A 21,547-nucleotide genomic window follows, 5' to 3' on the forward strand; every position below is an offset into this window, starting at 1 on the left:
AGTAGGCCACAATAAAAGATATTTGAAAACTGCAAAGTGAGTAGTTTGGTGGAGGTATAAAACATATGCTTTTAATTTACATGGATTCAACTCTCTGAGTTGCTATTCTCCTCCCTCCCTGCCCTCACTCAAAACTGTGTAAGGGAGAAAGAATAATCTTTTGCAGTGTTGTAAAACCATATTTGGCACATGAACTATTAATAGTGTATATTACGATATGTTTTACTGTATAAGATTGGCTACACAAAATCATACAGGTTAAACTTTTTAACAGCTTTTCCAGGAGAATTTTTGCTGTGTATACTTTTTGCCTAATAGCTTCTCACTTTAAATCTAATCCAATGAAAATACCATTTTTCTCTATAAACTTGATGCATAAGGGAGTTTCACCGAAGTTGTGTGGTTAAGAGGTCACAAACTTCTCAGCATTGTATTTAGTCGTATACGTGTTCTCTTAGAAGTAGGACAAGTCACTCCAGCAGAGCTCCTGTCTGGTGTTTCTGCCCTGTTTTTCTCAAATCTGCCGGAAAAGTAGCCTCTGTTGGTTGGATTTCTGGTTATGAGCACATCATTCAGTGCAGAGTTTTTGTTAGGCAGACACAGAAATAAACACTGTACCTAATAGCGGTTATAGAAGAAATGGATAGCAGTGTTAGGAGATGTGGAGATGACACAGAACATGTTTGAGACACTCAGAGGGAAGTAACAGTATTTGTGATGTGTGCCTCAGACTTCTCTACTTTTGTTGGAGTCTTGGTTTCTGTACTGTTGACATACTGCCCACCTGCGCAGGACAGAAACACACACGTGAACAAATAACAACATCATCGTGCTGTGAATATCACTTCCAATTTCAGAAATAAGTGAAAGTGGTGATCAAGTTAAATCACCAGAGTTTGAAAGGAGCGATTAAAATCTCAGATAGTTAGAAATGCGCAGGAGGTATTGTTAATGAGTTTGTCCCGTCCCTCTCTTATTTTTCATTTTTTCTTGCAAGCGAATATTTTCCATATTTGGCATTGCATTAGGCATAAAGGCCAAAGAATATCATAATTTTTCTTATTTATTTCTTATTTATTATAGTGTTAATGACTTATTATTCCAGTTTCAGAGTTATTTTCCTCTTTAGAAGGCAGTGGTTAAGGGCACAGACTCTGGAGCCAGTCTGTCTGGGTGTGAATCCCAGCTTTGCACCTTACTACCTATGTGATTCTGGACAAGTTTCTTAAATTCTCTGTATCTCAGTTTTTTCATGTGTGAAATGGGGATAATATGACTACTTTATAAGGTTGTTGTGAGGATTACTTGAGATAATATACAAGTGTGTAAAGTGCTTAGACCAGTGTCTCGTACATTGTGAGTGCTGTGTAAGTGTTGGCTTTAGTCCTATATATACCAATATTCCTCAATTAAATCTACATGTAACAGACAAACTTAACTGAATGAGTGTATTTGCAAATGTGCTGCATTCTAAGAGTAATTCGTAAGAATTATATGCTGATTCAGTGATGCTTAATATACTTTTACTTCTTTTAGATGTGTAAAGGACATAAAATCTATATCCTTTCCCCTTCAATTGTCTCTTTTTCTTTTTTGGGAAAGCAGAGGTCTTCTGACAAACTTTGATGTAAAAGTTTTAGTCTGTCTAGGACAATGCTTTATACATAATGGATAATCTATATGTGTTTGCTGAATAGAATTAAATCAGGGAAGAATCATGAGATTTACTAGATTGTGTTTGTTGATCAGGGATGAAAGAAATAAAGCTGACTTAAGATGGAGAAGCTTCAAGTAGATGGTGGTGGTATTAATGGCAATAGGCCTTTCTTCTATGCCTCCAAATTATTGTCCTCATTGATGACACTATTAGTGAAGTATTTTAAGATCACAGCCTCTGGACAGTTGTACTCTGTGACATTGGACAAGTTACTTAACAACTTTGTGCCTCATGTTGCTCTTCTCTAAAATTATTATAATTTTACACATACCTTATAGGAGTTTTGTTAAGGTGAAATGTAATAATGAAGTTATGGAGTATTTCATTTATTAATACAATAAAGGAAAGCTGCTATTAATATCACTATTATTAAGACCATTATTATCTCCAAATATCTAATACTTCATTGTGCATTGTAATGGACATATTTCCTTGTGTAAAAATTCTGTTTTTGAAATGTCTGATCGTTTTAGTTCATGGAAATTCCACGGGGCTGTGTCATCTTGGTTTTCCTGCTTCTTAGCTCTGCTATACAAGCTAGGCCAAGCCTCAAGTACTGAAGTACCATTGGGGTTTGCAACCTGGGCTAGGGGTTATGAGGAGACTCACAGGAGAGAGGAGAAGTCTTCTTGTTGACACTCTTCCTAAGAGTTTTTCATTTCTTAATTTAAAAGGTATAAATGAGCTCACCATCAGTGACCAGGAATTGGCATTTTAATCATGAACAGTTTTTAGGTTATATAAAATCTATTTGGTAGTTATTTTTGGAAAAGAAGTAACATTCATTGACTAGAGTTTGCTTATTTTTTTAAATTGCTAATTTCTACCATGGTTTTCCTTTTTCTTTATCATATGGTTGCAGAATGAAACAGTAATGACCATGTTGCTCTTTCTTTCTCCCCACTTTGCAGTATCATAGAATTTTCAAAACTAGAAGATATGTTAGTTATGTACATTAGTCCTTTTATTTCATAGATGACGGAGCTAAGACTTAGAGAGTTTGAAATTTGGCTAAGTTGTGATGTGTGCTTTTTGATACAAAATACACATGAGATTTGGCTGGATAGTTTACCTAGTTAGAAACAAACTCTGACCTAGAACTCAGATATTCGAATTCTCTGCTGGTAATTTTTAGCTCCCTTATGTTAGTATTTCCCAACTCAAAGAACTGTCTTAAATTTTCTGCCATATACTGAAGGAATGGCAAAAGAGAGAGGAGAAAGGTAAAAGAGAAGAGAATCTGCAATTGATATTCCAAAAGAGGACATGGGGCATGATATGATTTTTTTTTTTTAAATTTGCTGAGCAAGTTTAGTGTATTGTGAGGCTGAATAGCATAGAATTTAAGAGCTTGAATATTGAAATCAGGCTATCAGGGTTCTGATTTCTGGCACTCCTCCTCCTTAGCTGTATGACTCTGGGCACATTGCTTCTCTTTGCCTCAAATTTTCTTTCTTTTCCTTTTTTCATAGAATGGGGTTGGATACTAATTATAACTACCTTACTAAAGTCCCAGACTGAGTCCTATTAGGGGAGAAGGGGAAAACCAGTTATGTTGTAATGAGTTGGCTTTAAAATACTTGGTTTAGCTGCTATGTATGGTATGACTCAGCACAAAATAATTTTAAGGACTTTTTATTAAGGGGTAGATAGTAGGTACGTTTTGAGGTTTTTTGTTTTAGTATACTATGACTTCTACCTGTCCCAATGAAGGTTATGTAAGGGTTCGGTTTATTTAAAAGACTCCAGCAGTGGTCATTTTTTAGACCAGTTGTCAGGAATCCACATGGATAGCAGCCTGATAAACCAGGTAGGTAGAAAATGAAAATATGAGAGTACAAGGATTCAGGAGTTGCTCTAGCCTTCTAAGAGTCATAGTCAAAGCCACACATCAGGTACTTGGATTAAGGGAAATAAAAATAAAATAAAAATTCAACTAGAGTAAACATGTAGTTTTCAGTTTCTATGGAAACTACAAAGAGTCCGAAAGGTTATCTGGATGAGTTTAATGTTATTTCTATAGGAACTCTGGACCATTTCTGCCAGATGTGGCTAAAGGGATCTTTAATTTTGCTCAGTGCTCTCTCCATCCTTATCAGGTATTCAGTATCTTTCCATTCACGTGGACGAGCTTGGCTAAAAGCCACTCTATAGTATGATGGATAGTGAGACCGTGTAATGGAGCCCTAGCTATTTATAAAAACACACAGAGGTCATTCTGACCCCGAGCAGGGTTATACTGCATGGAGTTTTGGGAGAACCTGTTGTGTAGTTCATTTACATTTTACAGTAGAAGCCTTAGGGATATCTAGGGGTAAAGAGAATCTGTGGTTTTCTTCTCTCAGCGGAGCACAATGACATGAGAGCCAAGCCACCATTGTAAATAAGGATGGTAACGCTGTCTGCCTGCTTTTAAATAGTTTGTGGCTTACTGTGGTCCCCAAGTTTCAAGATGATGAGGTTTGTAAATGTAGTCAGTTTCTGAAATGTAAAACATGATTAAGTGTATATCTTAGAGTTCAGGAAATATGGTTAGAAATACAAGTCATATTTACCTAAAGAGTTATGTAAATTTTAAAACTTCAGCTCTTTTAAGGCAGCAAATAATTGCTGAATTAGTTTCATTGATAACCATGGGATTACAGGAGTTGAAGAGATAATTTGGGGTGGTTAGGAAAAAATTAGTAGAAGTGTTTGAGTAGAATATTATATACAGCACAGACAGAATTTGTATGACTACGGTTCAAAGGAAGACTACTTTCTGGAAATGTGGGTGATGGGACCACAGGTACAGAGGCCTCCAAATCACAAAACTCAGTAAATAGTAAATCAATTTGCTTTGTTGCTGAGTAGTGTGATAAGGCAGTGACCTTTCTGAAGAAGAAATATAGTCTATCCTTTGGGAAGCAGATATTCAATTAAAATAGACTTTCACACAGGGAATGATGCAAAGGGTTTTATAAAGATCAATATATTGTGGTACAAAGGATGGAACCAAAGTAAAAGAGTGACAAGAAATAGGATGATCTGGTAGGATGTTGCTACACAGGCCCACTTGTAATGAAATAAGACTTAGATTAAAATGGTAGGATCACAATCACAAAAATAATGGAAAGAGAGAGATATCACAAAGGAAAACAAAACTGGCACACATGGTGACTGAGGAACATATAAAATCATATAGACTTACTCCCCACACAGAATGATGACTCCTGAATTAAACTCCATGTGTTTTATTTAGGCCTTGACAAGTTAGGCTTTGACCAGATTGTCTGATTTTGATAAATACTTTTGCTGATTATAAATGGGGAAATCTAGTTATGTGAATAAAAATTAAATAAAATAGTTTTTATTTTATTGTCCTCCATTTGTCAGCATTGATGGGTAATAAAGTTTAGTGTTACTTTCCTTTAGCGTAGATATTTCCTTTCTCTAGATTGTTCGTTGTTTGCTGTTGTTTTTATTTTTGCAGGGGAAAATGGTGTAGGTTTTATAGCTGCTAGGAGTTCAAATGAAATAATTAGAAAGGACACACAAATTTTGAAATAGTATTTTATGCCTCTTGATCTCAGGTACAAAACAGGAGATGAAGCAGTTAAATAGCAAAGCAAGACAGGAGGGACAGAATTAAAGTAAGTGTTTTCTGTATGTTGCATCTGTGTTCCCATTAATCTCTGTTTTGTTATGTAACTGCTCCTTCTGAATGTTTTGAATGTGAAGAAAACTATGGGTAAGAGAAGGGTGTACTCTAAAGTTAGGTTTAAATAAACCCCTGAGGGAAATGTTTGTTACTCTTGGTTGTATTCAGAACAGCACCTGCCTATCAATTGTAATCTTCATGTTCTTGGATAAGAAAGTAATTGGGTTAAGATGATATAAACTACTTTAAATCTCTTGCCAACAGATATTTAAAATGAGAGAAATCATATACCTATCAGATTGCCCGTTGCCGTTTTGAGCCAGTCAAAATGGACTTTTTTAAGTCTAGCCATTCTCCCAGGGACAGTGCCTGTTGAGATTCTCTAACAGATCTTCTGGAAAGAGCCTTTATGTCAGTTTCTCACCTCTCGGTGAGTTTCACTTAACTTTGTATGCCTGTGAAATAGCAGCTTTATCAGAATTGATCTTTACAGTTCTTTTTTAAATCTTCTCATTGTGTAGTCTTTAAAGTTAACCAGTGGAAGTCAAAATATAATAATCTATGAATCTCTCTTATGTTCCTTTTTGTACTTGTTGAGGTCTTACTTTCTGATAGCTTTTTACTTATTTCCTATACATTTAGATATTTATTATTCATGTTAATATATTGGAGGATAGATTCTGGCTGAATACATTTTTAGACCTGCGTAGCTTTTTTTTTATTGGTAACAGTACTTGTAATTAGCATTTGTCACAATATATTTTAAAACCTTTCACACATTGCCTATTCTAAGTGTCACACCAGCTCACCAAGAAGTCATTTTTAAAGTTATGTCCATTTCAGAGGTTGAGGAAATTGAGGCTCAGAGGATGTAGAAAACTAACCAGATATTAAACACCTAAGACTAGTAACTGCAGGTATGACTCTAAATTGCTGTCCCTTTCTACCATATCACACTTGCCAACGTATAAAAGAGACCTCAATACAGTTTGTTATTACTACTTGTCCAGGACTGTAAAGACAGACACTCTAGAGTTGTAAGATAACGGGACTATCATTATTTCTTATATTATTGACACTTTATATGTAAAAAAACATGAGCCATTGAGTGAATTAGATATGTTTGCTTCCTGATTTCACCACTATATTTGACCTTGGAAAAGATAAAATACATAGTTTCTGAGCCTCAGATTTCTCATCTGCAAAGAAGAGATTTATCTCATAAGAAATTTGTAAGAATTAAATAGAAGTAGTTTTATGAAGTTTTTATTAACACAGTATCTGGAATTTATTAACTAGCCTATAAGTATTCCTGTTTTTACACACAGTCTCATGAAAAGTATCTAAATCCATTCTGATACAAAATCATGTTGGGGATTTTATAGGTCTTAGATGCTTTTTAGGGAAGAAACTGTTTTGGATTCCTGGGATATGTCCTGAACAAGATGAGAGACCTGTTACAGTTTCTAAATATTCATCAATAGGTTCTATAAGTCAGAAAAACTAAATTATGTTTACAAAATTAAAAGTATTGGAAAACTTCATTGCATTACAGGTCTTGGGATGGCTATTATTGGGGGAAATGGGTAACCCAGATTCTTATGACTGTAGATTCTAAAAGAAGAGGCGTGAGTTCCTTAAATCTGTTTTAAAGGATATCTACATCACAAGGTAGTTATGAGACCTAAAAGAGATCATGTATGTCGAAGACAGCATGATCAATTAATTTTAGTTTCTTTGGTGATTTACTTTTGTTGTCATATAGTCTAATACTTTTAGTCTGAGAATAACAGTTTGGTAGGTTTTCTTTAAATATATTGAACTGACTCTTAATTCTTTATGCTGTTAAATGAAATAATTATTTGAACGTGGTTTTATATTATAATCAACTTTTTGCATTGATGACTTTTCCTCTGTTATCTTTCTTACCAATCTGGAATATTAGTCTTCTCTTGGACTTTTCTACTCTTGTTTGGGCTCTGTTCACATTTTTTCGTCCTCGTCTGTCATTCATGAAGCATTTATTGAGATTACACTATTTTCTAGTCACTGGAATTAGTTGGGCAAACAAAAATGAGAAGTCCACATACCCTGGGCAAAAGTAGTGCTCATTCTCATGGGAAAAAGGGATTATTATACTATAGAATGATAAAAGCTCTGATAGTGATGTCCCAGGACAACGGAAGCACAGAAATAGAAGCAATACTTGGTGGGAAATCTTGAGGGCATATCAAGTGAAAATGATTATCTGTTTTGTAATACAAAAAATGGAGGACTTAAGCCTGGAGACCTCTTCCATTAGATAAATGAGCTTGGTTAATGACTTACTTATTCTGGACATTAGTTCCTAACATGTATAAAACAAAAATTTTGAACAAAACTATAGTGGATATTATGCAATCGGAATTAAAAGTGATCTAAAAGAGTAAAGTAGGGTTAGTGAGAAGTCAAGAATAATTTTTATAGAGCACAAACTCAGAAAATTATGAACTCAGTAAGATGTAATAGATCACAAATGCAGAGAAGATAGTTCAGGACAGGGGATACTACTTCATCACTAAGTGATTTCCAATACTAAACATCAAGAATACGGTCTGCTCCATGCAAACTTAATAGGATATTAATAAACAATGTGTAAATACAGAGCTGGTCCACTATTTATGAGTTACTGAATTAAAATTAAACAGACTTCTTTGTTGATGGTAGATTTCTGTTTTTAATGATATTGTAAATTATAAATCTTTAAGAAAGGAATAGAATATACTTTCATATTTTTCAAGAATATGGAATCCTGTATTTCTTATGAATTAAATTTGACTGCTAGTAACAGTCTCAAGAAATAGTAAGTTAGCTATCTTATACATTTAACTATTAATTTAGAGCTGTGATTCATTGCAAAATCATTTTTGATTAAGGTGTGAAATAAGGGTCCAGTTTTATTGGCACCATTATTAAAGAGATCTTTTTTCCGTTGAATTCCCTTGTTAGCTCTGTTGAAAATGAATTGAACATGTACGTCAGGGTTACTTTCTGAATTGTATTCTGTTCCATTGATTTGTTTAATCATTGCACTAATACCATACTGTCTTGATTTCTGTACCTTTAAAATAAATCTTGATAATCAGGTAGTGTAAAATTTCCAACCTTGTTACTTGGTTTCAAAATTGTTTTGCTTATTCTAGGTACTTTGCAGATAAATTTAAAAATTTAAAACTAGCGTATTGGTTTCTACACAGTCTTCTGGGATTTTGGTTGGGGTTGCAGTCAATCTACAGATCAGTTTAAGGGGAATTGATACTTTAACAGTGTGGAGCTTTCTGATCCAGGAATATGGTATATCTCTAAGTCGTCTTTAATTTCTCTATGTAGTGTTGTATAGTTTTCACCGAACACATCTTGCACAACTTGCATTCAGTTTATCACTAAATTTTTGATGTTGTTATAACTATTTTAAATTTCAATTTCTAGTTGTTCATGTCTTGCATAAAACTACAGTAGATTTTTGTATATTGACGTTATATTCTTGGTAAACTCACTAGCTATAGAAGCTTTTTTTGTACATGCTGGAGGATTTTCTGTTTGGATAGTATGTCATTCATGAATAATGACAGTTTAACTTTTTCCTTTCCAATCCGGGTGTTTCCCCTTATTGCATTGGTTATGACTTCTTGTACAATCTTGAACGAAGTGGTAAAAGTGAATAGGTTTGCCTTGTTTTTGATTTGGGAAAAAACTATGTCTTTCACCATTTAGTATGATGCAGATTGGGACGTTCCCTTTTATTCCTACTTTGTTTAGAATATTTATCAAAACTGGTTGTTGGTTTTTATAAAATATTTTTTCTGTGTGTATGGATATGGTCTTATGGTTTTCTTTTTTAGTGTGTTTACTTTGGGAATTATACTGATTACTATTTTAAATTTTAAACCAAACTTTCATTCCTGAGATATATAGCACTGGGTTATTACGTATTGTTGAATTTGATTTGCTAAAATGCCAAGAATTTTTATATTTGAGTAATATTGATCTGTAGGAATTTTTTTTCTTGCACCGTCTTTATCAGAATTTGGTATCATAGTAATACTGACCTCAAAGAATGAGTTGAGACATATTACTTCCTCTTTAATTTTTTTGAAGGAATTTGTGTAGAATTGGTATTGTTTCCTCCTTAAATGTTTAGTAGAATTTACCAGTGAAGATACGTGGCCTGAGGATTGGGGAGTGGGGGTGATGATGATTTTTAATTACAATTTTAACTTTATTATGAAGGACTATTCAAGTTATTTATTTTTTCTTGAGTGAGCTTTGTTAGTTTTTGTATTTTAGGAACTTTGTCCATTTCATCTATGTTGAATTTATTGGCATAAAGTTATAATATTTCTTTATCTTTTAAATATTTCTATTAGTTGTTTCCTGCAACATTAACAAATTATCATAAACTTAGTGGCTTAAAATAACACACATTTATTGTCTCACAGTTTCTGTGGGTGAGGAATTTGGCATACTTGAGCTTTGTCCTGTGCTTTAGGGTCTGTTGCAAAGCTGTACACAAGGTATTGGCCAGAATTGGGGTCCCATTTGAAGGACTGATTTGGGAAGCATCTGCTCCCAAGCTCATGTGTTTTTTTGGCAGGATTCAGTTCCTCTTGGTTTGTTGAGCTGAGGGCCACAGTTCACTGTTGGCTGTTGGTTGGAAAATGCCCTCAGTATCTTGCCAACTGGGTCTTTTCATCACAGCACTTAACGTCATCAAAGCCAGCAAGGGAGAGGGTCTGCTAGCAAGATAGAAGACACAGTATTATGGAGCCTAATCATAGACAGGACATCCCATCACTTTTGCCATATTCTATTGTTTAGAAGCAAGTCATTAGACCAGCTCGCACTTAAGAAGGATTGTTTATATAGGAGTGTGAATGCCAGAAGACAGAGATTGAGGGCCATTTTAGAATTTACCTGGCACAATATTTGTAGGAATTATAGTGATAATACCTACTTCATTCCTGATACTGGTGAATCGTTGCCTCTTTTTTTCCTGCTCAGTATGGCTAAAGGCTTATCTATTTTACTGAAATTCTCAAAGAACTCATTTTTGGTTTCATTGTTCGTTTCTTTTTTTCTATTGTTTTTCTGTTTTGAATATGTTTGACTTCTACTCTTACCTTTACTTTGAGTTTAATTTGCTCTTTATTTTCTAAATTTGTTAAGGTGGAAGCTGAGGTCATTTTGAGATCTTTCAGGTGTTCTAATAAGCATTTTATACTATAAATTTTCCTTTGAACATGTTACCTGCATCCTATAGTTTTTGTTGTGTTTTTATTTCATTCAGTTCAAAATACTTTATTGTTTTCCTGCCGATTTCTTCCTTGGCTTGTGAATCATTTACAAATGCATTGTTTAATTTTGAAATATTTGGAAATTCTATAGGTATATTTGTGATAGTGATATTTAATAAGATTTCGTGATCAGAGAACATTTAGTTCCCTGTGTATATCTATATTTCTTTCTAGTATTCTTTTCCTTTTGACTGAAGTACTTTTTTTAAACATTCTTCATTGTATAGGTGTGGTGCTGGTGAAGTGTTTCATCTTCTATGTGTCTGGAATATTCTTTATAAGTTTTTTAGTAGGCATGGAGTTCTAGTTTGTGGTATGACCCTCTCTCTCCCCTGCCCCTTTCAGCAATCATAGGACTGATTCACTTTATTACCCCTCCCCTGCACTGCCCATATCCAATGTCTCAAAACTTGTTTAATGTATTTTGTTTAGTTTTTTTTATTATTATTGTTTCAAGTGTGAGGGTTAATCTGAATTCTGTTAATTCATTCTGCATGGAAGTGGAAGTGGAAATGAAGTTCTTGGCTAGGCTCATCTGATAGAGACCATGGATTTTTTTCATCAGTGGAAGTCCTAGGAGCAGCACATTATGAGTGAATGAAGAAATTAAGTCTGCAGTATTAGTTTTACCTGCACAACACCAAAAGTACTGGCTTATTCAAGAGATCTTTGGAATTTTGATACCCTGTTTGCTGTTGTGCAATTGCTTTTCTTATTACCAACTAACTATCCCCAAATATTTGTCTACTGGTATTTTATAGTTAGAAGCCAAAAATGTGCTCTTTAATATAGTAAGGTTAGATGTCTGCCATTGACTAAGCTATGTGATCTCAGGGATGCCCCTTGACGTCCTGGAATCTTTTTTCCTCATCTCTGAAATGAGGCCTCTGTCTTAAATAAATCGTTTTCAACTAGAGTTTACAGGTTCTGACAAGGTAGTGGTAATGAGGATTTAAGATTTATTTCAAAATATAGTAAATACAGTTGACCTTTGAACAATACAGATTTTAACTGCACAGGTCCACTTATATATGGATTTTTTTTTCAATAAATACACGGTCAGCCCTCCATATGCCAGGATTTTGGATCCGCAGATTCAGCCAACAGTGGTTTAAGCGAATGGCGTATCAAAAGCCGTTGGGAATCTGAGGAAGGACAGTGCTACACATTGTTTTACACCATTTCACATAAGGGACTTGAGCATCCCTGGATTTTGGTATCCCTAGGAGTCCTGGATCCAGTCCTCCGTGGATCCGATGACTGTAGTTAAGTTTTGGGGGAATCAGAAGTTATACACAGATTTTTGACTGCATGAGGGTTTGGCATCCCTAATTGCCCTCTTTGCCCCCACCTACAGGGATCAACTGTCCTCTGATCCAGCAGTTACCTAGTGTGTTCCAGGGACCGTAGGGTCCCTGAGACCCTCTTAGAGTGTTTGAAAGGTTAGAACTATCTTCACGATACTAAGATTTCATTTACCATTTCAGTCGTCCTCTTTCCTGAGTGTACTGTGGATTTCCAAATCCTACATGATATGTGACGATGCCTCTGCTCCGACGGGTTCTTATGTTTTTAAAATTCCTCAGGTTTAATTTCTAGTATGGTAAATATCAGTGGGTGTATCCAGCATAAACAAAAGCTCTTTGAGTTCTCAATATTTACTAAGACAAAAATATTTTTTTATATAAGAGCTTCTACGACCAGAGGGGTTCTGAGACCCTGAAAATGACTGAACTAATGGAAATTATTCTCTATTTAAGTGTGTGCACTATTGCCAGATTTCTTGGTGCTGGAGATCAAAAAATTAGTGGCTAACATTAAGTCATCTGCTGACATAGTTCCAAGTTTAAATCAGTTCTCTACCATTCTGATTTAGGAAAAGTTATTTAAATTCTCTAAGACAAAATTATGTCAACTATGAGTTGGGGGAAATACAATGGATATAGCTTAAATGAACTGATACAATACATGAAAGCCCTTAATACAGTGCTGGCATATACTGTGTCAGTTAATTTATTTAGTAGGTACTCAATAGAAGTTAGCTGTGACGGTTATGATGCCACAGGGGTGTGCTCGTTGACACTCTTGTTTTCTAGTTATCAGCATGTTTCATTCTGCTTTAGGGCATTCTTGGCAAATCTTGATGCTGTTTCTCTGCCTATCTGGCAATGCTCATTCTGCTTTGATGTTCCCATTTGAAGCTGTGCTTTTGTATTGCCATCTTCTATACTGTTCATACCCTATCCAGGAGTTTAACTTTGAAGTTGGCAGATTGGCTTAAGCTTTATTTAAAATTTCACTGGTCATGCCATCTTGCCCCTTAGACTAATAGGGGGTCTAATATAATAACATAGAATAATGGTGCAGAACAGTGAGAAGCTTCTTGCTGGCAGTCGGTAATTCAGAGTTTGAGTCTGTTTTATAATCTTGTTTACACTGAGCTTTAATTTTTTAATATGCAAAATGAGACCAGTCTTTGCTACACTTGCGTCATAGTGTAAGTTTTAGAATCCTCTGTGAATTGATACAAGGTATATGGCATTTTTATTAATTCCCGCTCTGCCAATCCCTTACTTCCACATCTTAGCAAGACACTCAACTAGTGTCTCTTCATCTGTATGGTAGGTAAAATGAGTGGGAACTATATGGTGTCTTAGGGTTCTAAAATCCTATTCTGTGTAACACCTAGACTCAGGAATATATTTTTTGCTTTTCCTGTTTTAATAAATATACTTTTTCCTGCGATGCCTAGAGTTTTGATTTTCCCATGTAAAGAATGAACTTTAAATAAGTAAAACACAGAAAGCTTTCCACTTGTGAACTTTCAAACTCAACAAAAGCTACAGGCTGGAGCTAGAGAACATCAACTCTGCTTGCTTCTCACAGATGGCATTAGCAGTTACTTGGATATATTTGTGAACAGGGATTGGGCTCAACTTAGAACTGAACCTGTGTGAATTTTTTTAAGTGATCCTCTGGGATCTCATGTTCAAAAGTATTTCATGCCCTCGTGCTAAGCAGTATTTCATTTACCCACCATATTTTCTGAGGATCCTTTCCCCCCCTCTAAAAGATTTTGATTATCTCTCTCCACCCACCCATAACAATTCTAGTTTTGTTCTTCAGTCTGGGATTATAGTAATTCTGTGAAACTGCTTCTTAGTATTCATAAATAAAAAGTTATTTGGAGAAGTTATTCATCCTCTCAAGAAAAATTTCAGCATTTAATTACATGCAAAAGTTCTGTGCTGGTCTCTTTGGGGATCATAAAGAGGAATGAAATGTCCTTGCCCTGTGGGAATTTATGGATTTGGATGACAGAAGCCATTTCTCTGTCAAGAAAATTCATTGTATGTTTGCATCTGACCTCTTAAAGGATAACAGAACCATAATGTACCGAATATTAGGTAGCTTTTCAGATGTAGACCCGATTCTTTAACAATGAACATTGTTCATTTTTTATTCATTCATTAAATTAACATTTTATTAGTCTTATAGGGTGTGCTTTTTAATGTTCTTGTCACTAGTAATAAAGTAATCAATTATATAGACATAGCTTCTGGTGTCAGGTCAAGTCAACCCACTTGTCTTTTTCGTGGGTGTCTTTTTCACAGGGGTATTTAACTGAGACAATCACATTCAAGGATTTGTTTAAATAAGTGTAACCTTATTTATTTAAACATTTATTTTGGTAAGTCATCATAGGAGTAAATAAAAAATGCAATAAGGGCTTTTTTTCCTCTTTTAAACTTCATTTCTTATTTCTACTTAGCTTTATTTCCATTTTACCTCTCTTTGAGATGTGACCACTCATTTATATCCAGGCCTCGTCCAGAGCTTTCTGGTAGCTTGTGGCTTTTATCTGCTTCTACTGGCTTTGACCACTTAGAAGTTATAGGATTTCAATAGTTAATGTGAAATCTTGTGACTCTTTGAATACCAAAAGGCTGTGGTTACTTGTTCAATCTACTTAGATAAGCCAGTGTCTTATCAGCCTTCTTTCCGTTAGTTATTGGGTATTCTTTGGAAAAACTGAACCTTTATAACATCTAAAGACCTATAACATTTTAAAGGTGTAGCAGCTAAAACCTCCCATCTGTCATTTATTGAGCACCTGCTATGTTTGTGTTCTGTTCAGCCACTGTTCTGAAGCTGTAATTGTGAAAAAACACAGCCCTTGCTTTCTCAGAATTTGTAAGGTATAACAATCTCTAACTGAGATGATGGTAATAATGACTAGCATTTATTGCGTGCTTACTATGTGCCAGGCACTTTTCCAATTGCTACATATATTAACACATTTAATGCTTTACAGCATCCTGTGAGATGAAGATAGTCTTTATTATTATCCCTACTTTACCGGTAAGGAAACAAGGCAAGAAATATTATATTTCTCCAAGTCACATAGCTAGTGTGTGGTAAAGATGGAATTCAGATCTGCTAGTCTGGCTACAAGAATTCCACATTTATCCACTACTCTATACTGTGCCATTATAACAGATAATTATGGTATAATTTAAATGGATAATTAAATAGGTAATTTCAATAAGTGTGAGCAGTGATAAGATGGAAATGCTTTCTGCTGTGGGAGCTCAGATTGATTTCACTCAATTTGCTAGAGGTAGGGAAAGCTTTTCTGGGAAAGTAAATCTTTACTAAATGAGCTCCCTCCCCCCCTTAACTGTTGAAAAGAATTGGAAAGAATATTTTAAAATAGGAATAAACAGCAGCTTTCATACAAAGAAATAGCAACAAAGGTTAGAAAAACCATGAGTCTGTTCTCAACTTGGGAAGATTCTCTGGTGATTGCACCTTATTTATTGGTTGGGTGAAATAAATTGTTAAAATTATCTATTTAAAAAATGAGCCACAGGAAAAATTTTTTGTATTTTTGAGGAGACAAACCAGAGGAGAATACTGTTATGTAAATAATACTAGGCATTTTTGTTTTTTTGATAGAAAGATTTGATTGATTATGTGCAGTTTACATTAGTTTTAAATGGTAGCAGCTTTGATTGATTAATTCAAGTCTGTTGTCATATTGTAGTAGGAATTAACGTTTCTAAATTCTGTACCATCAAATGAGCATAGAGAAATGTACGAAATGTGTTATATAGAACATATTTCGTAATAGCAAAATTTTTATGAGGTATGTATTCATAAATGGGACTATTTAAATTATGCAAATTAAGTTGTAATTTAGACACATTTTAAGTATAGAATTGAATAGTTTTTGTGATCTCCGTATCAAGTGATTTTATCAGTTATTAAACTTTTGAGAGCTTTCAACATCACCTGTATGGAAATGCAGAATTTCAGGCCCTACTCAAAAAATACTGGCCCTACTGCATTTTTTTAATCTGTATTTTAACAAGATCTCTAGTCAACTGATAGGAACACTGAAATTTGCAAAGTAATGTTCTGGGTATCATCAGCTAGTTGACACATTAACATGCTGACTGATAGACATCTGTGCACTTTTCTAGAACTGATCTTGAACATGTGGCCTGTAGTGATCTTATTTAAATGTTTGTAAATTATTTTGTAACTATCCATCTTGGTTCACCAAAAGTTATATCCTGAGTGGATATCAGTGCTACTGTGTGGAAGAAATGACAAAATTAATCTCAGGCAGTAGCCAGGCTCAGTCTTTTAAGCGAGGATTTGGTATATACAGTATTAGATCTAAAACTATGACAAATATTTGTAAGTTCGATTTCTTTGTTGCTTCTTCCAGCATCAGTTTGCATCTGTGGATGAAGAACTATCTCTTTTTTGCTTCTTGGGCTGTGGCTTTTCAAGAAAATTATGTGCACTAAGATGAACCTTTGAGGTGTAGAAAAAATATTCAAATTTCTATTTAACTTTTATCTTAAATGGGCAAAATCATACCTTTCTGAAATTTGATATTTTGCTTAATAATAAATGTATACAGTTTATGAACAAATAGATATTGCGAATCCATATTCAAATCTTGCTTGTACATGATGAAAAAATTTTATAGATTCCTTCTCTGTGGTGCAATATGACAATCCATAAAATCATGTAAGAAATTTTATGAATGGACTGAGACATAATCTTGTAGTAAATTCAGCCCTGCAGTATGTGGGTGTACGTGGATAAGGGCCAATACTTATTATTTTTGTATGTTTGATATTAAAGTAATTGTTGTGTTCTCTAAGCATATACGTATTAATGGGGCTTAGAGATAGATATTCTTTATGCTACTACATGTTATCTGTGAAGTTAATGTATTATTTGTGTACAATCATTTGATGATACCCTAAAACTTAGATTTATTTGTGTATTTGTGCTTTAGGAAATAGTTAAAAAAAAACTTCAATGATTTTATTTTTATAATCATAAAGGAAAAAAGTTATTTTTATTGTACTTAAAAAAGAAGAGGACTGAGAGCCTATAAAGAACATACAAAATTAATCTGTTATTATTCCTTTAGAATTCAGGTGAAGTGTGAACAGTGTGGCCGACCTACCAGTGCATTTCTATTTCGTATCTTTCTAGAGTAATAGCATTGTTAAATGATGATAAACAATATTTCAGTGAGTGTTTTGTAGTTTTCAGTGCATTGTTTTGACTATATGCATAAGAATGGCAGTGAGAGGGAGTGGCAGAGAGAAGCACCCAGATGTATGTGATGCAGTGTAGTATGTCACTTAGCACTTCGAGGTGTTAAGTTTTAAGCAACAAAAGTAAACTCCAAGGAGTGACCTTAGCTAGGAGACTTTCGGTTTTGCCTAAGAGCTTCTGCTGCATGTGGCTGTGACAGACGGGACTATGGCTTTGGTTACCAGAGGGACATCCCGTGGTCATAACCAAGTTGTAAATGTCACTGAGATTCTTCGTGAATGCCTCTCATACGTATCAGTGATTCCAAAGCAGATAAAAATGAAACAAAGATTCATTTGGGAGTTAGCACTCCCAGAAGATTAGTTTTTAAAACAGAACAGCAGAAGGAGTTGTGACATGCATCCATAAGCAGTTGTAATGGTTTGACAGTTATTTAGCCCTCAGTTCCTAGCCTTTTGGTTGAACTGACAGCGTGCCTGCAAAGATAGTGAGGCCTGTTTCAGCCCCATTAATGTCTTCTTGAATGTTCCCCTGCAGTCTGGGTAGTGATAAATGTTCAGTGATTGATGATTTTATAGTACCAGGGGATTCTGGGTTGTTTCTGGTTTCTGTGAGCCAGAGCAGTTTTCTTTCTTGTTTGGGCCTCTTGTTAGTTTTTCTGATCTTTACTAAAATTATTTTAAGTTGGCAGAAAGGTAGGTATCACCTGCGGTTTTAATTAAGTAGGGTTCAAAGTCTTAGAAACAATATGATTTTAGAGGTGATGATATACTATATTTAGTATGTGTAAGAGTCTGAGAACTGGAACAGTTTTTAATCCACAAAGCTTTCATAACACTTTATTTGTAATTTTGGTATCTTTCTTTCCTCCTTTGCTTAAAAAATAAAAAACGTGTTATTATATAAGGAGAAATTTAATAACAGTTATTGTGAAATAATAACATTAGCTTTATTTTCCTGGTGTTTGCAGTTTCATTTTTCAGACTCTTAAGAATTTAAATCAGCTATTTTTAATAAGTGTTCTCCTTTTTTAACATGACTCTTTCTGTAAGAGTATATCTTGTTATACTAGTATTAAAATGAATATAAACATCTTTTTGGCTAAATATTTATTTGCCATTAGGGAAGGATTCATTTCTAATATATTGATTATGGATTATTTTTAGTATTTTAAGTAAAACTCATAATTGCCTAACCCTTTATTGGTAGGGTACAGAGGCAGAGAAAGGAAGATAGAGATAAATATTTTCGTAATTCATTATAACTCAGAAATATATTTTTGTAGTTCATCCTTTTATTTATCTTTTAGTGTATCCTTCAAAGAAAGACGTATAGAACTTTCCTCTTGGGTGTAAAGATATCACTGGGCTAATTTTCTTTAAGATAACTACAGAAACTTTTTTTTACTTTAAAAAGTAATAAAGGAATCACCTTTGTTTAGTTTCCAAGTAATGAACAAGAAACTTCATTAGGAATGACCATTTGTAAGTCTGTATATTAATTAGATGAGTGTTATTATGCTCAATTAGCAGGACTGCCAAATAATCTCTTTAATACTCCGGTCTTTTCTTTCCCCTAGGGTTTTACAGACAGCCCTCATTACAGTGATCACTTGAATGACAGTCGATTAGGGGCCCATGAAGGCTTGTCCCCAACACCTTTCATGAACTCAAATCTGATGGGTAAGTTGGTAATTTTCTGCAAGCAGTCTTCACAAAGCCTCTTTGGTTAGAGACGTATTTTATCCCCTGGTCCAGGAAAGACACATAAGTATCTGGAAGAAAGTTCCTGAGTTTCTAGGGGCATTTGGGCTTTCCTGGTCAGCTCAATTTGAGCAGTAAGCATTCAGAAATGTGAGTCCTTTACTCGTAATACATTATTGGCATTGGTATTAAAAAGAAAGCATCAATGTTTAACTATCAGTTTCAGCAGTGTATTTGTGACATTAAGCATTAAATATTTTCTGCTTTCTGGGCAGAGAAGCATTTCCAAGACATTTGTAATTTACTATTTATCTTAACAGCTGTATGTATGTGGTAATTAAAAATACGACAAAACAGTGATTTTTAGGCAGATTTTACTCATGTTTGGACCTTATTTTCTTTTGGCGCTATTTGATTAAAACTTAATAGTACGCTTAGATGTTGCAGTATTTGTCTTAAGCACTTGGGTTCATATTGGAGATTTTAAAAGTTTTGTTCTGCATTAGTAAAGTTGTACTTTGAAGGATATTATCTACCACCTAAACCTGATTATTATATTTTGGTAAAATCTTTAAGGTTAACCATTCTCTATATCTCCCCTTTACTTCCTGTAAAACACCCTTCTCTCCCCTGCTCCCTCACCTTTATCTTTCTCATATGCAGGTTTATAGCTGTTCAATGTGAAACGATAAGCTCAAGTTTTTTTTTTTTTTAATCAGTTTAGATGGCACTCTTTTTCTTTTAATGATAATTTTATCTTTTTGCAGAACCTGAGTCAAAAGAATCTCTATGTTATGACATTTTTCCTTCTTGCTTATGCTGGGGCTGAGCACATTATAGAAGCTTTATTTAATCTGTCTTACTGGTTGTCGGTGGCTTCATGTAAATATGGAAGGTTTGTGTAATTGACATTGATTTCATTACTTATTCTATTCTTAAGGATGTGACCTATATTGTGATCTTGGAATTGTTCTTTTAAGACACAGCCATGCTAATCTAAGTGGATTACCCAAATCCAAAATCCTGGTGGTCTGCAGTTTCTTTATAAATAGTTTTGCTTTACACAATCTTTGTTTATTTCCCTTATCCTGTGTAGTGTTGAGGAGACAGTCGTATTTTAGTGTGGATTTTGCCTAAGGCAGTTAGTTACCAGTCTAAAGCTACAATCATTGTTACAAAAGAGTAAAATATCTAATCAGCAATAAAACTTGTGTTTAAAACGACAGTTTGTTTCAGTGTAACTGCAAATGAAAATCTGTGGTATTAAATACATTATGGTTCCAGGGTAAAATCAGATTTATTTTAATAAATTAAGAACAAAATAATTATCCTTGCATTTGGCCAGGAAAAACTTTGTAATTCTTTTTTTATAATTTTCTATTGAGCTTCCCACCAAAATAAAATAGAGGTGGCACTCCAAATAATTTCTTTTTGTCTCATAGCTTTTCTCCAGGTAGCATTTATTCTATAGTAAATGTGGCAGAGCAAGCTATATTCAGTATTTTTGTAACTTCAGTTTGAACTAAGCTTTCTTACTTGAGACTGTAAGTCTGAATTGTGAAAAATCAGAAATTGTCTTTTTATATTTATGTTCTTACCTTTATTCTTAGCTCACAGAGATGACTCTTAAGCCCAGTAAAATGGTATCATTAACACAGCTTTGAGTCAAGGTTACTGTTAAAGCTGTGGGGGTAAGTGTGGAAATTGAATGAATCTAAGAAGTGCATTGTTGGTCACTTGCTCTGAGCAGCTGTTGACTAAAAAGATTTCTGTGAGGTATTCACTGAGTTAACATTTTCTTAGTTGGAGCAGTTATGAGCCTGTGCTTGGTTTCTTGAGTTTACAGATAATTATTAGAATACTTTTGATAGTCATTCATATCCTGTGTGTAAAAATGAGTCTTGAAATTAAAAAAAACTTGGATTCTTAAACAGATTGATGCCTTCACGGTACAAATGGAAAAAAATCTGCATTCATCTGAATTACATTATACAGTCAGTTAGGTACAACTATACATTTTCATTGTAACTTTTAAACCAAGTCTTAAAAATGTTAATTTACCTGTAAGAAAGGAGAAAATAATCCTGAAAAGATTAGGCAGATATGTTCAAAAGCATTTCACTGGTCATTGACAATATCTGATTTTCTACACTTCCTTCCCTTTATTTTCAGTAAAAATGATCAAGTGAGGTATCTAATAATTTAGTTTAAGCAATCTGCACAACAGTAGCCTGCTTTTGGAAATAAATATCTCTTAAATTGTAGAGCAGTTCCAAACAGCCACAGGCCATTCCCACTTGGAGTGAGCTGAAGTAATTCAACTTTTAGAGATACTTAAAATTTGGGTTTACAGCACTCGGTAGAGTTATAGGGGATGGATTCACTTTTCCAGCCATTGGCAATTTAAGGGAGTTTCAGGCTAAAAACTGTTGTTAAAGCACGACTGAGATATGCATGGTGGTTTTAGAAGCATTTGGAACTGTTGGTACCTGATACCTAATCATAACAGGTAACACTTCAGAGGGGCGCTGTGGTGATGAGTGTTCAGAAACAGTTAAAGCTAATA

General features: G+C 34.3%; 1 protein-coding gene across 1 annotated transcript in view; it reads left to right on the forward strand.

The window, feature by feature from the left end:
• LOC308497882 (transcription factor 12-like) overlaps positions 1 to 20,611 on the forward strand; it is a gene marked incomplete at its 3' end in the record, with an annotated part of 212,086 nt that extends 191,475 nt beyond the window's left edge. Inside the window, exons 5-6 of the mRNA XM_081048968.1 lie at positions 18,858 to 18,960; positions 20,592 to 20,611. Coding sequence (XP_080905094.1) covers positions 18,858 to 18,960; positions 20,592 to 20,611 — 123 coding nt within the window. The remainder of the gene's footprint in view (positions 1 to 18,857; positions 18,961 to 20,591) is intronic.
• Positions 20,612 to 21,547: the final 936 nt, after the last annotated feature.

Source organism: Rhinolophus hipposideros (genome assembly GCF_964194185.1).
Source record: "Rhinolophus hipposideros genome assembly, chromosome: 5".
Classification (NCBI taxonomy): domain Eukaryota; kingdom Metazoa; phylum Chordata; class Mammalia; order Chiroptera; family Rhinolophidae; genus Rhinolophus; species Rhinolophus hipposideros.